Below are 15,598 nucleotides of genomic sequence, written 5' to 3' on the forward strand. Positions count from 1 at the left end.
AATCTTCAATGAAATAGACTAATACCTCGAAAATCACAAAGTACCTTAGCTCACCCAAGATGAAACAGCCAGAATATTAGTTACTATTAAATGAATGGAACTTATCATTAAAACTATTAAAAAAAATGAACCTCCAAGTTTATATTGTTTTACTGGTGATCTAGGTAAAGCTCAATGAAGAAATGACACCAACTCTACATGATTTCTTGCAGAGAACAGAAAAGAAAGGAACATTTCCTAACTCATTTTATGAGGTTGATATTATAGTGATACCAAAACGAGATAAAGACAAGAAAAAGAGGAAACTACATATTAATATCCCTCATGAATACAAGTACTGAACAAGATATTATAAAACTGAGTTCAGACAGACAGACACACATACACACCCCATGACCATGTTTCAGGAATGTGAGGTGGGTTAAATATTTGACTATCAATCAATGTAATATACCAAGTTAACGGTTTAAAAAGAAAAACCATATACTTATTAATACCTGCAGGAAGAGCTTTGGATAAAATATAACATCCAATCATGATAAAAACTTAGCAAACAGAAGAAAGTAACTTCTTTAAGTTGATAAAAGATATCTACAAAATATCTTTATGCTGAAAGATCAGGAACAAGGGAAGAATGTCCACTCTCACCAATCATATTCTAACTGGAGGACTTAGCCAGTTGTGTTGGTTTGAAAGGATGTATGTACCCTAGAAAAGGTATGTTTTAATCAAAATCCCATTTCATAAAGGTAGAATAATCCTTATTCAATACTGTATGTTTGAAACTATAATCAAATCATCTCCCTGGAGATATGATTTAATTAAGAGTGGTTGTTAAGCTGGATTAGGTGATGACATGTCTCCACCCATTTGGGTGGATCTTGATAAGTTTCTGAAATCCTATAAAAGAGGAAACATTCTGGAGAATGAAGGAGATTCAGAGAGAGCAGAGCAGAATGACATAGCCCTGAGAAGCAGAGTCCACTGCCAGCAATCTTTGAGATAAAGAAGGAAAATGCCTTCCAGGAGCTTCATGAAACAGGAAGCCAGGAGAAGAAGCTAGTAGATGATGCCATGTTCACCATCTGCCCGTCCAGATGAGAGAGGAACCCTTTCTGTGTTCACCATGTGCCTTTCCAGATGAGAGAGAAACTCTGACTGTGTTCACCATGTGTCTTCCGCTTGAGAGAGAAACCCTGAACTTCATTGACTTTCTTGAACCAAGGTATCTTTCCATGGATGCCTTAGATTGGTCATTTCTATAGATTTGCTTTAAATGGGACATTTTCTGGGACATTTTCTCAGCCTTAGAACTGTAAACTAGCAAGTTTTAAAAATTTCCCTTTTTAAAAGTCATTCTGTTTCTAGTTTATTACATTCCGGCAGCTAGCAAACTAGAACACGAGTCCAGTAAAGCAATATAAAGAAATAAAAGGCATACAGGTTGACAAGAAAGAAATAAAACTGTCCTTATTTTCATATGACACACCATCTATGTATAAAACCAAGGAATCTATAATGAAAAAAATCTCCTAGAATAAGTGAGTTTAGCAGAGTGACAGGATAAAAGATCAACATAAAATATCAATATTTTTCTAGGTATACGCAAGAATCATTTAGAAAGGGATTTTTTTAAAAAGCATTCAAGGGGGTGGGAGGGTAGCTCAGTGGTTGAACTCTCGCCAGCCATGCAGGAGACCTGATTCTGGTCCATGCACTTTCCAACAAACAAACAAGCAAAACAAACAAAAAATTAAACAAATAGTGTTGCAATAATGGGATACTTATATGGAAAAATAAAAAAATATGACCCCGCTGTACAGCATACGAAAAAGAAAGCATTTATACATCTGGCCCAGCACCAAGCTGTGGAGCCCACTGGCCTTCACGGCAGGAGGAGAGACGGAGTGAGGGAATGAGGGAAGGAGGGTAGTGCAAAAAGCTTAGGAGGAAGTGACCCCGGCAGCTGCATTTTCCTGGGAAAGCAGCGGACAGAGCTGCACAACCTTGACAGGGTGTTGAGAAATTTCCTCTAGAGCTTTGGAAAGCTTGATGGACATATAAGTATCCCATTATTGCAACACTATTTGTTTAATTTTTTGTTTGTTTTGCTTGTTTGTTTGTTGGAAAGTGCATGGACCAGAATCAGGTCTTCTGCATGGCTGGCGAGAGTTCAACCACTTGAAAGAGCTTGAAAGCCAAGTTCAGGAAAAGTGACACCGATGAGTGGAATAAGTACGATGACCGCCTGCTGCAGGTTGTGGAGAATGGAGATGGAGAGACAGTAGCCTTACTGTTGGGCAATAAGGGCCAGTGCCACCTAGCGTGACCGAGAGGTCAAGCCTGCTTTTCATCTTGCTACTGCCAAAAGACACATAGTATGCCTCAGGGTCATGATTACACTTCGGAGCCAAGGACAGCCACCATGAGTGCATCAAGAAGCTCCTGCAGTCTAAATGCCCAACCAAGAGTACTGACAGCTTTGGGAAAACAGCTTTACATTACGCAGACGCACAGGGCTGCCTTCAAGCTGAGCAGGTTTTCTGAGAGCACAAAGGCCCCATAAACCTAAAGGACTCGGATAGGAACACACGACTGCTTCTTGCAGTTCAAAATGGCCACAGTGGCGGGCCGGGAAAGCGTGTGGGTGAAATGCTGGCAACTTCCTTCCACGCCCCGCCCAGCTAGCGCCCTTGAGGATGAGGCCAGGCTGCTGCTGGCCATTGTACCCAACTCTGCTCTCGGCCCCTGGCTGCCGCCATCTCACTCCTCGTGGAGGCCAGCTCCTCCAGAATCGGCGGGGTCCCCTCGGGCCTCTTTCCTTCCTGCAGCAGCCAAGCATGCAGTGGGTGCCTGGTAGATATTCTAAAACTTTTAATTTTCTTTTAAATTTTATTATTATTTAATTGGCAAGCCAAAACAACATACAAACACGAACACTCTTAACATACAGACATTCCATTAGTTGTACAATCAATGGCTTGCAATATCATCACATAGTAGTATATTCATCACAATGGTCATTTTTTAGAACATCTGCATCACTCCAGAAAAAAATATAAAAAGAAAAAAGAAAAAACTCATACATACCATATCCCCTTACTCCTCCCTCTCATTGACCACTCATATTTCCATCTACCCAATATATTTTAACCTTTGTTCCCCTTATTTTTTTTCATACCCCTTACCTTGATCAATCTACTCAATTTGTTTTAACATTTGTCCCATTATTTATTTATTTTTTCATTTTTTGAAATATGGAATGCTTCACGAATTTCCATGCCATCCTTGCGCAGGGGCTATGCTAATCTTCTCTGTATCTTTCCAATTTTGGTATATGTGCTGCCGAAGCAAGTACTATTTATTTGTTTTTAATCTATACTTTTTACTCATCTGTCTCTGCCATAGATAAAAGCAGCATCAGACACAAGTTTTCACAATCACATAGTCACATTGCGAACGTTATATCATTATACATTCATCTTCAAGAAACATGGCTATTGGAACACAGCTCTACAGTTTCAGGCACTTCCCTCAAGCCTCTCTAATACACCTTAAACTCAAAAGGGGATATCTATATAATGCGCAAGAATAACCTCCAGGATAACCTCTCAACTCTGCTTGAAATCTCTCAGCCACTGACACTTTATTTTGCCTCATTTCTGTCTTCCCACTTTCGTTCGAGAAGGTTTTCTCAATTTCTTGATGCTGAATCCCAGCTCACTCTAGGATTTCTGTCCCACGTTGCCATGGAGGTTTACACCCCTCAGTGTCGTATCCCATGTAGAGAGGCGGAAGGCAGTGAGTCTGCTTTCTTTGTTGGTTGAGAGAGAGATAGGACACATCTGAGGAACAAAAGAGGTTCTCTGGGGGTGACTCTTAGGCCTAATTTTAAGTAGGCTTAGCCTATCCTTTGTGGGGATAAGTTTCATATTGACAAACCCCAAGATTGAGGGCTCAACCTATTGATCTGGTTGTCCCTACTGCTTGCAAGAATATCAGGAATTCTTCAAATGGGGAAGTTGAATTTTCCCCCTTTCTTGCTATTCCCCCAAGAGGACTTTGCAAATACTTCTTTATTCACTGTTCAAACCACTCTGGGATTTATTGGGGGTATCACACTGGACAAACCTACAAAATCTCATGCCCTACTCAAGGTTCCATGTACTTATGGCGTTTAATTCACCTGTCCATATAAGTTATACTAGGAAATGCACTAGTCAAAAATATAAATTTTGTACCAATTAAATATTTTTTGCTTTAGTCTCACACAGAAGTTGAAGTTTTAAACTATCTATTTTCAACACCCTGCAATATTGACATTCCTTTATTCTTCCTCATTCAAAGACATTTTTTAATTTGTACATTTAGTCACTATCATTGTACACTCTAGGCATTCTTAGATTATACCATCTCAGTCTTTATCATCTATCTTTCCTTCTGGTTTCATATGTGCCCCCAGCCCTCCTCCCTCTATCATTCTCACATTCAGCTTTATTCAGTGTACTTACATTATTGTGCTACAATCAGGTAGTATTGTGCTATCCACTTCTGAATTTTTACAATCAGTCCTGTTGTACAATCTGTATCTCTTCAGCTCCAGTTACCCAGTACCTACTCTATTTCTATCTCCTGATGACCTCTGCTCTTAACTGAAATTCTTCAAGTTCATTTATTGATGTTAATTCATATCAGTGAGACTATTCAGTATTTGTACTTTTGTTTCTGGCTTATCTCACTCAGCATAGTGTCATCAAGGTCCATCCATGTTGTTACATGCTTCATGACTTTATTCAGTCTTACAGCTGCATAATATTCCACTGTATGTATATACCACAGCTTGCTTAGCCACCCATCTGTTGATGGATACTTTGGCTGTTTCCATCTCTTAGTAATTGTAAATAATGCTGCTATAAACATTGGTGTGCAAATGCTTGTTTGTGTCCTTGCCCTCACGTCCTCTGAATAGATACCTAGGAATGGTATTGCCGGATCACATGGCAATTCTATACTTAAATTCCTGAGGAACCGCAAAACTGCCTTCCACAGTGGTTGTAACATTTGACATTCCCACCAACAGTGGATAAGTGTGCTTCTTTCTCCAAATCTTCTTCAGCACTTGTTGTTTTCTATTTTATTGATAATGGCCATTCTGGTGGGTGTGAGATGATATCTCAATTGTGATTTTAATTTGCATTTCCCTAATAGCCAGGGAAGTTGAGCATCTTTTCATGTGCCTTTTAGCCATTTGCATTTCCTCTTCTGAGAAGTGTCTTTTGTCAATTTTGTAATTGGGTTGTTTGTCATTTTGTTGTTGAGTTGAACAATCTCTTTATATATTCTGGATACTAGACCTTTATCTGATATGTCATTTCCAAATATTGTCTTCCATTGTGTAGGCCATCTTTTTACTTTCTTGACAAAGTTCTTTGATATGTAAAAGTGTCTAATTTTGAGGAGTTCCCCTTTATCTATTTCTTTCTTCAATGCTCGTGCTTTGGGTGTAAGGTCTAGGAAACCGCCTCCTATTACAAGTTTTATATTTCCCTACATTTTCTTCTAAAAGTTTTATGGTATTAGATCTAATGTTTAGGTCTTTGATCCATTTTGAGTTAATTTTTGTATAGGGTATGAGGTATGGATCCTCTTTCATTCTTTTACATGTGGATATCCAGTTCTCCAAATACCATTTATTGAAGAGACTGTTCTACCCCAGGTGAGTTGGCTTGACTGCCTTATCAAAGATGAATTGTCTATGAATGAGAGGGTCTATATCTAAACACTCTAGTAAATTTCATTGGTCAGTATATCTATCTTTATGTCAGTACCATGCTGTTTTGACCACTGTAGCTTCCTAATATGCTTTAAAGTCCAGTAGTATGAGACCTCTGACTTCATTTTTCTCTCTCAGGATATTTTTAGCTATTTGGGGCAACCTGCCCTTCCACATAAATTTGGTTATTGGTTTTTCTATTTCTGAAAAGTAAGTTTTTGGAATTTTAATTGGTATTGCATTGAATCTATAAATCAATTTAGGTAGAATTAACATCTTAACTATTTAATCTTCCAATCCATGAACATGGCATGCCCCTCCATTTATCTTAACTATTTAATCTTCCAATCCATGAACATGGCATGCCCCTCCATTTATTTAGATCTTCTATGATATCTTTTAGCAATTTCTTGTAGTTTTCTTCATATAGATCTTTTGTATCCTTAGTTAAATTTATTCCTAAATATTTCATTCTTTTGGTTGCAATTGTAAATGTAATTTTTTTCTTGATGCCCCCCTCAGATTGTTCATTACTAGTGTATAGAAACACTACAGATTTCTGAGTGTTCATCTTGTAACCTGCTACTTTGCTGTAGTCATTTATTAGCTCTAGAAGTTTTGCTGTTTGGATTTTCCAGGGTTTTCGACATATAGTATCATATCATCTGCAAACAGTGAGAGTTTTACTTCTCCCTTTCCAATTTTGATGACTTGTATTTCTTTTTCTTGTCTAATTGCTCTGGCTAGAACTTCTACCACAGTGCTGAATAGCAGTGGTGATAGTGGACATCCTTGTCTTGTTCCTGATCTTAGGGGGAAAGCTTTCAGTTTTTCCCCATTGAGGATGATGTTAGCTGTGGGTTTTTCATATATTCCCTTTATCATGTTGAGGAAGTTCCCTTCTATTTCTATCCTTTCAAGTGTTTTCAACAAGAATGGATGTTGAATTTTGTCAAATGCCTTTTCTGCATCAATTGAGATGATCGTGTGGTTTTTCTGCTTTGATTTGTTGAAATGGTATTATTACCTTAATTGATTTTCTTATGTTGAACCATCCTTGCATACCTGGGATGTATCTTACTTGGTCATGGTGTATAACTCTTTTAATGTGCTGCTGGATTCAATTTGCAAGAATTTTGTTGAGGATTTTTGTATCTATATTCATTAGAGAGATTGTTCTGTAATTTTCTTTTCTTATAGTGTCTTTGGCTTTGGTATAGGGTGATGTTGGCTTCATAGAATGAGTTAGGTAGCCTTCTCTCCTCTTCAATTTTCTGAAGCGTTTGAGCAGGATTGGTACTAATTCTTTCTTGAATATTTGGTAGAATTCACATATGAAATCATCTGGTCCGGGACTTTTTTTTTGGGAGCTTCTTAATGACTGATTCAATTTATTTATTTGTGATTGGTTTTATGAGGTCATCTCAATGTTGTTTGTTCATGCCTTTCTAGGAAGTTGTCCATTTTATCTACAGTGTTTATTTTATTAGTATAAAATTGTTCATAGTATCCTCTCATTACTTCCTTTATTTCTGGGGAATTAGTAGTTATTTCTCTTCGGTGGGGTCTGTATTTATTTATTTCTATGGGGTCGGTAGTTAGTTCTCCTCTATGGGGTCAGTAATTATTTTTCCTCTTCCATTTATGATTGCATTCTCTCTCTCCTTCTTTTACCAACCTTGCTAAGGGTCCATAAACTTTATTGTTTCTAGTGCTCCCTTTAATATTTTTTGAAGAGTCAATCTCTTGGTCACAAATTCTCTCAGTGATTTTTTTGTTTGAAAATATTTTAATTTCCTCCTTATTTTTGAAGGACAATTTTGCTGGATATAAATTCTTGGTTGGCAGTTTTTCTCTTTTGGAATCTTAAATATATCATACCACTGTCTTCTCGCCTCTGTGGTTTTTGCTGAGAAATTTACACATGGTCTTATTGGTGTTCCCTTGTATGTGATGGACTGCTTTTCTCTTGTGCTTTCAAAATTCTCTTTTTCTCTTTGACATCTGACATTAGCAGTGCTACATTGCATTCTCCCATTTAAGCACCAGGCAATTAAGTCAAACGTCACTCATTGCAGCAGACACGCCTCCTAGCTGACTGCAGATGTAATTAGCAACAGATGAGGTTCACGTACCATTGGCTTGTGTCCGCAGCAACAGAACTAGGTATGCTCACCTGGCCAGGTTGACAACTGAATCTAACTAACACATCCTTCTTCCCCTCTAAGTCCACTTTCAAAGACTTGGATATAAATATGCTTCAAAAAATAAGTAATATGGGATCTTAAAATTATGTTTTTAATGCTAAGAATAAATAACTTTACTGAAAAATAAATGGCCACAGTGAGGTCACAGTGAGATCAAATCTCTAAAATAAGCTCAGAAAGAAGTGGAACTCCAGAAAAATAAAAAACAAACCATAAAGCTCCACCACTTGCTATCAGTCCTATCCAATTGAATGATGTGTCTTTCCTAAGATCAGTAACTTGAACACCACTTTCAGGAAAGGAATCTGTATTTTTTACTGAAGGCTGAGATCAGTTCCATACAGGAAAACAAAGACAGATTCAGTGACAGTACTATGGGTTTTGATAGCTTATTGGATATAAGTTCTAAAGCTGACCAATAAGATCTTGTCCTCTTTAAGCAAAAGTTGTTGCTCTTACCTTTCACAAGAGGGATTATAAGATAAATTACAGGCCAAGAACTCTCACGGTGGCAGAAGCAGACCTAAATTTTGACTCATACTATGCCACCCAAACTGGCTTGGCCCCATCCCAAGGCAAACTGAGCAAAACCTCCCCCCTCCGGATGCCACATTTTTAAACACATTCCTTGGATAAGTCCACCATCGACAGCTATGTCAGATATCAGCAACCAAAAGAGGTTTTGTAAGACTTGTAGAAGAGATTGGAGAGCTCTGGAGCAGAAAGGAAACTCAGGCTGAACTCCAGTCTAGAGAGACAGAATAGGTATGCTTAATCGATGCAGGTCTTTCAGAGGACAGCTCTGACCTCAGCCAGAAACTTAAAGACACGAGAGCAATTATGAGGAGACCATGAAAGAGGTCCATGTGCAGAAGCAGATGGAAGAGGGTCTCATCTTGCAAGGGTAATTATTTTCCATCTCCACAAGTTGAGGATCACTGAAGAGGAAATAGATGTTCTAAAGCAGGATCTCCTGAATGCGTTAGAAGAGAGTGAAAGAAAGAGATAGTGAGAGTATAGGAAAAACTTGAAGAGAGGGAGAAAGGTGTTGTGATTAAACCATCTGTGAAGGAGTAGAAGGATATAAAAAAGTTCATGGTTGGTTGGTTGTTGAGAATATGAATAAGGAGAAAGCACTCTTTGTTTGAGAAATATCAAGAGGCCCAAGAAGAAATGATGAAATTAAAGAACCCATTAAAAATTCAGATGACACATGAAGCCAGTGATGAGGAATAGGATGAAAGATGAACTTAATAAACAGGTGAGTGACCTATCTCAGCTGTACAAGGAAGCCCAGGCTGTTACAGGATTATGGGAGGAGGAAATCTCTAGAGGGTGTAATAGCTGAATATATAGTGCAGCATGAAAAACTGGCACATGTGACAAATGTATCCAGGGTCAAAGCAGAAGAGGCACTGTTTGAAATGCAGTCCCAGTGTTAAAAGAGGTAAACGAGTTGACCCAACCCAAGCAACTAGGAGATGTACAAAAAGAGAACTCTGTCTCCATAACAGAATGTTTGAAGTCATAACTATGCTGAGAACTACTGCAAAAGATACTGTGCCAGTTTGAAACTATTATGTACCCCAGAAAAACCACGTTTTCATCCTGACCCAATCTTGTGGGGGCAGCCATTTCTTCTAATCCTAAATTCAATATTGTAGGGTGAAAACTGTTTTGATTAGATTATTTCCATAAAGATGTGGTGTGCCTAACTGTGGGTATGGCCTTTTGATCAGACAGCCATGTGACTCTGCCCATTCAGGGTGGGTCTTTATTAGTTTACTGAAATACTCTAAAAGAGGAAATATTTTGGAAAAAGCTCAGAGCTGACAGAGATACAGATGCTTGGAGAACAGCTGCTTCAGAACTGACAGAGCCAACCTGAGAGCTAGATGTTTGGATATGCAGGGCCCAGCAGATGTCACCATGTGCTTTCCCATAAGATGCTAAACAAGTGAGAACCCAGAGCTGTGTCCAGAGGAATCAAGTAAAGGCTCACAGAAGCCAAATGAGAACCCCCCCCCCCCCCATAGCAAATAGAGGCCAAAAGCAATGGAACTCGGGAGCAGGGGACCAACAGATGCCAGCCATGTGCCTGCCCAGCTAATAGAGGTGTTCCAGATGGCATCAGCCTTTTCTGAATCATGGTAACCTCTTGTTGGTACCTTAGTTCGATCATCTTCTTGGCATTAGAAGTGTAAACTTGTAACGTATTAAATTCCGTTTTTAAAAGCCATTCCATTTCTGAAATATTGCTTTCCAGCAGCATTAACAAACTACCACAGAGACAGAGGGGGGGATAAAAGCAATCTTAAAAATCACTTTTCAAGCAAAGAAGGGGAAGTGGCCAAACTGGAGAAACAACTCTTAGACTAGAAAGCTGCCGTAACTGATGCTATGGCACTAAGTCTTCCTATGAAAAGCTCTGGTTTTCTCTAGAGAGTAAAGTGAGCCTGTTGGTACTGAAATTAAAGGATTAGGTAAAAGAGAAAAGAAAGCCCATTCAGAGATTGCCCAGATTAGAAGTGAAGTCTCACAAATAAAAAGGGATAAGAAAATATTCAGAATCTCCTAAATCAAAAAGCAAGAAGTAAATGAACATTTGCAAAAATCCCAGCAAGCTCAGGAAGAACTTGCAGAAATGAAGAGATATTCCTGAGAGCTCTTCAAAACTGGAGGAGGATAAAGATGGAAGATAAATGAGATGTAAAAGGAAAGCACCAAACTGAAGGAAGCTGTGAACTGGCTCTCACAGCTCTCCAACTCAATGAGCATGTCCAAGAGGTCAAGTCAGCAGCTGGAAGCACTGCAGCAGCAGATCAAATAGCTATAGAACCAACTGGCTGAATACAAGAAACAACATCAGGTCATATCGGTTTACAGAATGCATCTTCTGTTTGTTGTTCAGGACCAGACGGATGAAAATGTCCAGAAAGTACCGAAGCACTAACCAATGTGTAAAACCAATCCTAGAAGAAGTAAAGTAGATTGCTTGGCAAGACTTATTGTCCCCCTTACTGTCCATCTTTGAGTTAGAGTTGGAGCTAGTCATTGGCACTGCCGTTGCTTTCATTCATGTTATTACACTGTGACCTTGTATATCTTCTCTCCTTTCCAAAGGCTTCCGAGGACTGGTTCCAGGAAAAGATGGCCTTCCACAGAACTCTTTAAGGAATTCAAACCAGCAGAGGTCCACATCCCTTCAGATTCCAGAGTCAGGATCAGCCATGCCCAGAGGTCTAGGTCCAGACCCTGGCAGGTGGTTTTCCTCCACAGTAGCTGACCAGCTGAGGGAGCTTCCTCTTGGGGAGGTGCTGAGGCTTCCAAGCAGTGAATGTTGCTGCAATTCTTACTTTTGGTACTGTCCCCTTCTGGACAGGAGGGCTCTTTTTACCTTTGGTTTCCAATCCCCAAACGTGATTTCATTACTAGCCAAATTAATATGGCACTAGTAATGAAGTGCATGCTTAATACCCTTGACTGTGATATCCTGTGAATTAAAAAACTCTAATTCCATCCTTTCCCCCAATCTACCTTATACATCTCATCATGCTTACAAATCTTAGTTTGATGAACACTGTTAACTAAAATATGAAGTATAAAAACAAAATAAATTGTCCTTAAAAGTTTTTCTTCTGAAGTGAATCATTGACATGTTGCAAATTTTCTTTGCAAACTTGTTTCATGCTATTATCCTTGAAGCTCAGGAAATTCAAACACTTGGGTTTCAACAAGAAATTATAATAAACTCTTTGTTTACAGCCAAAAGAAATGCCTCATAGTTTTTAGTCTCAAAGTTTAAAAAGTTTCTTTCCCTCTAATATTTTTATTGGCTCTTAGAAGATTTTTCCATATCTAAACCCATAAAAAGTGAAATTTCCATTCAACTATATTAATGAAATTTTTTTAGGTAATCATGCTTAAAGTTTTCTTAAAATATAACTTTTACTCCAAGTTTTCAGCTATAACAAAAGGTGGTTATATATTCCAAACTCAAGATGAGCCGCTGCCAATACCCTTTGGACTTTGCAGCACTGTTTGGTTAGAACTGAGTGCGTATCTGAATATAATAAATCTCCTTTTTACCTGTTAAAAACTTTTACAGTAGCTCCAAATAATGAAATCCTTATGCATACATCTAATGAAACAGGTATTAGATCTGTATTATGAAAACTAGAAAATGCTGATTAAAAAAACCTAAGTTAATAGAAACAGTGTTCAAGTAACAAAACAATGTCAATTCTCTCCTAAATGATCTATAGATTTATTATAATACCAATCAAAACTCACAGGAAACCTCTGTACATACAAAAAAAAGAGATGATTCTAAAGTTTATCTGGAAGGACGAAGCAGCTAGAATATCTAAAACACTTTTGACAAAAAAGAACAAAGTTGAAGAAAAAGCACTGTTGCATTTTGAGACATTAAAAAACTGCACCAGTCGGGACAGTGTGGCATTTGCAAAGGGATAGGTTTATTCAAAGATAAAATAATAGTGTTTTCAAAACATGGTATTGGAATGATTGGATATATCTATATCTGTATCTGTATATCTATCTCCCAGACCTAAACTTTATACCTTTATATAAATACAAAGATTAACTCAAAATGCATCACGGATCTAAATAAATGTAACATATAAAACTCTAAAATTTTATAAGAAAATATAGAAGAAAATCTTTGAGTCCTGGAGTTAGGCATAGAGTTCTTAGCACAGACATCAAACCATGATCCACAGACTTCATCAATATTAAAAACTTTTTTTCTCTGCCAAAGACGACATCAAAAGAATGAAAAGATAAGCTAAGATTGGGAAAATATTTGTAAAGCACACATCCGACAAAGGACACATATCCAGAGTACCTAAATAACTCTCAAAATTTCAACAAAAAGAAATGAGAAAATAAGCAATTCAGACAAAAATGGGCAAGGGTTGGAACAAACACTTCCCCAAAAGGATATAACCATGGCAAACATAAGCATATTAAAATATGTTCAATATCATTAGCCAGTCTTGAAAACCAAATCAAAACCATGATTAGATACCACTGCATACCTATTAAGAATGGCTAAAATAAAAAATACATATAGTGACAATAAATGCTAGCAAGGATGTACAGCAAATGAAATTATGTACATTGTTGGTGGGAACGCAAAATGGTACAGCCACTCTGGAAAACAGTTTGGCAGTTTCTTATCAAGTTAAACACCATATGACTAAATAATCCTCTTTCTATAGAAATTAAAATATATTTTTACACAAAACCCTATAAATGAATTTTCACAGAAGCTTTATTCATAATCACTCAAACTGGAGAAAAGCCAAATGTTTTTCAATTGGAATTCTGTGGTATATACAAATACGGAATATTACTCAGCAATTAAAAGGAACAAATTACTAATACCTGCAAATAATACCTGGTGAATCTCAAAGGCATTATGCTGAATGAAAGAAGCCAGTCTCAAAGGATTACATACTATATTATTACATTCATATGACATTCTCAAAAAAAATACACAAAAATAGATGTATCAGATACAGGTTACCAAAAGTAACAGGTGGGGTGAAGGCTGACTATAAAGGAATAGCATGAGGGAGTTTCCTGGGGTGATGGAATTATATCCTATATCCTGATTGTGGTGTTGGTTACACTTATTTGTACATGTGTTAAAATTCCTAGGTCTATACATCAAAAGAAACAAGTCAAATTTACTGTGATAATTAAAAAATCATATCTCTGACTCACCACACAGTAGAATAAAAGGTGTTCTGACACTGTCAAATCATTAAAAAACAAATCTTGCTGTGGGCAGAAACCCAAGGTTTTTCGGATCTGAACCATGTTCTTTGAGATGTCAAATCTATTAACATAGGCCTCTCCACTGGTAGGGAGATAATTACCTAGAATGAAGCAGAAGAATGAGAGAAGTTTAGCTTTGGTGAGGAAACATGACAGCACATTGCATTTTATCATGTTGGATTCATAGTCTACTTATGGACTACTCAAAAGAATTAGCATTTATCTCCTGCAGAGGACTACTTCTGGAAAATATCAATAGTTGCCTTTATATGATGAGATTAGCTATATCTTTGTCTTCTTTCTTTGTCTTTTCTTTTTCACTTACATATTCTAATTTTCTACAATGGTTATGGGTTATATGGAAAATAAAAATATTTAAATAACTTCCTATATAATACTTACAAAATATTTATACTTTGCTGGTGGCAAGTGATCCAGATTTTAGGGAGAAACTATTTGATAATATGTGAAAAAGCAGGTATAGAACTATTTAAATCTTATGAATCATTCTATTTAGAATGTATATTTGAATAGTATATTTTAATATATACTCCAAAAGTGGAAACAAATACATCCATAATAAAACTACTAAGTTGATAGAAGACAAATGCTAAACAAAAGAAAATGAGTACATTAACTAGAGTATCTTGATATGACAGAGGATATTTTATATATTATACAAGAGGAATACTATTTGCCTATTAAAAATACCAAATGGCCAAAGGAAATGGCAAGTATGTAGACTATATCAACAAGTGGAAATTTTGATAAGAAATTAAATTCTAAAAAAGGTGAATACAAGCTGTTATGTTACATATTAATAACAAATAAATAACATATTTATATATATTAATAATAATCAGATGAAGATTTTTTAAAGGTGTGGAGTCAGGTTACTTCCCATATTATTACATGAATTAATGCATTTTAAAATACTTTTAGTAAGAGCAAAATGGTGGATCTAGAACTCCAGCGGCCCATCCCTCCATAGAAATAGAAAAAATGGACAAAATCTGTCAGAATAAACTCTGTCAGAGTGCAGGAAAATAGTCAAAAGATTTACAGTATCCTACCAAATGTGGAATTAAGAAAAAGGTGACTGAACCACAGAGGAGAGCTTGTGGCTTTTGAAGATACCCTTGTCCCACAACCCTCCCTGGCTCAGTGGTGTTCTTGAAAATGGCAGCTAATATTCTTGGTGAGGATTCCTGGTTCTGTAAGGAGTAGAGCAGACATTGTTTGCCAGGAATTGTTTGTTTTGACCTCTTGTGCTCCCTGAAGGAGTAAAGCCAGGAACTTGCCTTTGTTTTGCCTAATTGGAAACCATCTCAATGTGGAAGAAATGGATACATTTCTTGAGGTCTTCCTTGAAAATACTGAAAGGCAAATATACAAAGAGCTGACACTCAGGGCAAAGATAACAATTGGGAAAACAGTAAACACATCAAAAAATTTCCTGGGAGGAAATGCTGTTGTGTGAGATACCTTGGGGAATAAGGGCTTGCTTGAAAAACTATACTGAAAAATTTAGAAGGTCACACAGATGCCCATGACAAGGGCACATGCTTGAAAAAGAACTGTGAAGACCTTGAGCTCTGGCTGCTGGCCGATATTTGGGTTCAGGTCAAGACAGAGTGAAAGCAAAGGCAGAATTGTAAATGGCTTGGGCAGGCATTGAAGGACTGCCGTGACACAGAGTCATTCTACAAAGACTGGGAGAGGATTTTCTTTTATTTCTATTTTCTTTTCTTTCCTTGCCTTTTGTTTCATTTAATTTAATTTCGTTTTGTTTCATTTTTTATCTCTACTTTTC

General features: G+C 37.3%; 1 protein-coding gene, 1 non-coding gene and 2 pseudogenes across 8 annotated transcripts in view; 2 read left to right on the forward strand and 2 right to left on the reverse strand.

The window, feature by feature from the left end:
- LOC143667399 (phospholipid-transporting ATPase ABCA3-like) overlaps window positions 1-15,598 on the reverse strand; it is a 324,917-nt gene that overhangs the window by 150,936 nt on the left and 158,383 nt on the right. For all 7 annotated transcript variants that reach the window (XM_077141587.1, XM_077141586.1, XM_077141582.1 and 4 more), the window contains one exon: window positions 13,732-13,886. In XM_077141587.1, the coding sequence (XP_076997702.1) occupies window positions 13,732-13,886 (155 nt within the window). The remainder of the gene's footprint in view (window positions 1-13,731; window positions 13,887-15,598) is intronic.
- Window positions 2,615-9,552, forward strand: LOC143667800 (ankycorbin pseudogene; annotated as a pseudogene).
- Window positions 3,252-3,358, reverse strand: LOC143667875 (U6 spliceosomal RNA). Its single transcript, XR_013168183.1, has one exon. It is a non-coding gene; the product is annotated as a U6 spliceosomal RNA (small nuclear RNA).
- LOC143667801 (ankycorbin pseudogene) lies at window positions 10,128-10,933 on the forward strand (annotated as a pseudogene).

Source organism: Tamandua tetradactyla, chromosome 23, assembly GCF_023851605.1.
Source record: "Tamandua tetradactyla isolate mTamTet1 chromosome 23, mTamTet1.pri, whole genome shotgun sequence".
Lineage (NCBI taxonomy): Eukaryota > Metazoa > Chordata > Mammalia > Pilosa > Myrmecophagidae > Tamandua > Tamandua tetradactyla.